Below are 2,241 nucleotides of genomic sequence, written 5' to 3'. Positions count from 1 at the left end.
AGACCCTGATGAACGCATTGCAATATATACCACTCAGATCAGCTTGTATACGTGGAATGATGCTGTTATGTGCAGGGTGTTCCCTACAACGCTGAAAGGAGCAACATTTAGTTGGTTCACACGCCTCCCACCTTTGAGCATTGATTGTTTCGATACACTGGTGGAAAAGTTTGGTGCTCAATTTGCAACTAGTCGTCCTCATCATTTAACATCATTTGCTTTGGTGAACATAAGACAAGAGAAGGGAGAGTCATTAAGAATGTTCATGGAACGCTTTGGAAAGGTCGCCTTAGGTATTCGAAATCTCAACCCAGAGGTTACCATGCATCATATGATAACAGCGTTAAAACCGGGACCATTCGCCGATAGCCTTTGCAAAAAACCTGCAACTAATTTGGATGAACTAAGGCAGCGAGCCTCAAAATTTATGCAGATGGAAGAACTGAGAGAGTTCCGAAACCAGGTGAGGATTGATGGAGGTGAGAAGAAGGTGATAGAAAGAGAAAGCGGACCTATGGTCAGAAGAGCCCGAGAAGAGTTCAGAAGTCGAAAATTCCAATAATACACACCTTTGAATACAAACAGAGCAAGAGTTTTACAAGAAGCCATGGCAACAAAAATAATACCACCACCAAGAAAAGCAAGAACACCAGAAAGAGCAGATCATACCAAGCATTGCGAGTATCATAAAAATCATGGTCATCATACAGAAGAATGCATCGGGTTGAAAGATAGAATAGAAGAATTGATCCAAGCGGGGCAGTTGAAACGCTTCATCCGAGGGGGAAATGCAAAAATAAGGTTAAGTCCTGAAAAAGAATTGAAAGGGGGAGAGGTAGGACATAGAAGAGTGGAAAGATTTGAAAGAAGAGAAGATAGAAGAGTTGAAGATAGAGATGATAGAAGGGATGGAAGGCCAGAAAGAAGAGGTGATATGTTTTATCAAAATACCCAATCGGTTAGGCGAAGTAGGGAACGAAGTCTGGGAAGGCCAGTCAGAGGGTTTATAAATACAATTTCAGGTGGTTTCTTTGGAAAAGAATCTTCGCCAGGAAGAAAACAACATTGGAGAAGTATCAGAACCATTAATCATATTTTTAAAAAAAGAACTTTGCCACCAATGCTTTTCACAGATGAAGATTTTCAAGAAATTGATCCCGATCATGATGATCCTATGGTGATAACAGTAGAAATAGCCGAGTATGCCGTCATGAAAACCTTGGTTGATCAGGGGAGTTCAGTTGATATTTTGTTTTGGGATACTTTCAAAAGGTTGCACTTGAGAGAAGAAGATATTGTCCCTTTCCGAGAACAAATTATTGGCTTCTCGGGCGAAAGAGTTAGCACAAAAGGATATGTTGATTTAATGACAACATTCGGAAGAGGCAGTAAGACTAAAAAGATCAAAATCAGGTACTTGGTGGTGGACGCTTCCACATCATACAATGTGTTGCTGGGACGATCTTCTTTGAATAAGTTGGGAGCAATAGTCTCAACACCGCATTTAGCCATGAAATTCCCAACAGAGAAGGGGGAGATAGCCACAATCTATGTCAATCAAAAAGATGCTCGGGAATGTTATGCAACAGGTTTGAAGATGAATTTGAAAACAAATAAAGATACTGAAAGAATGGTGGCAATGGTAGATTTGGACCCCAGGTTAAATGATGAGAGGTTAGAACCAAAAGAAGAGACAACAACTGTGGTATTGGGCCGAGACGAAAAACAATGTGCTTATATAGGCGGAAGTTTACCTGAAGAATTGTTGAGCAAACTTATTACAATGTTACGTAATAACAAAGACTTATTTGCTTGGAGACCATATGATATTCCTGGAATTGATCCAGAGGTAATTTGTCACAAGTTATCTGTTTGCCGAGAAGCAAGGCCGATATCTCAAAAACGAAGAAAATTGGGAGAAGAAAGACGGAAGGCAGCAATTGAGGAAACTGAGAAATTGATGCAAGCTGGTTTCATCTGAGAAGCTTAATATACTACATGGTTATCTAATGTGGTACTGGTTAAGAAACCGAATGGAAAATGGAGAATGTGCACAGATTACACATATCTGAATAAAGCTTGCCCAAAAGACACATATCCGTTGCCTAACATTGACCGTTTGGTTGTTGGAGCGTCTGGTCAGGAGATGATGAGCTTTCTTGATGCCTATTCAGGGTATAATCAAATACAGATGTATGCACCGGATATCCCAAAAACAGCTTTCACCACAGATACCGCAAA

At 40.3% G+C, this 2,241-nt stretch overlaps 1 protein-coding gene across 1 annotated transcript; it reads left to right on the top strand.

The window, feature by feature from the left end:
- The first annotated feature begins 265 nt into the window (after positions 1–265).
- Positions 266–1,981, top strand: LOC150027894 (uncharacterized). Its single transcript, XM_090300942.1, has 3 exons — positions 266–537; positions 586–929; positions 1,134–1,981. The coding sequence occupies exons 1-3, from the start codon at positions 266–268 to the stop codon at positions 1,979–1,981; spliced, it is 1,464 nt and encodes a 487-aa protein (XP_090157068.1).
- Positions 1,982–2,241: the final 260 nt, after the last annotated feature.

Source organism: Phaseolus vulgaris, chromosome 4, assembly GCF_051622355.1.
Source record: "Phaseolus vulgaris cultivar YP4 chromosome 4, ASM5162235v1, whole genome shotgun sequence".
In the NCBI taxonomy this organism is placed as follows: Eukaryota; Viridiplantae; Streptophyta; class Magnoliopsida; order Fabales; family Fabaceae; genus Phaseolus; species Phaseolus vulgaris.
This window is presented reverse-complemented; position numbering and strand designations above follow the sequence as displayed.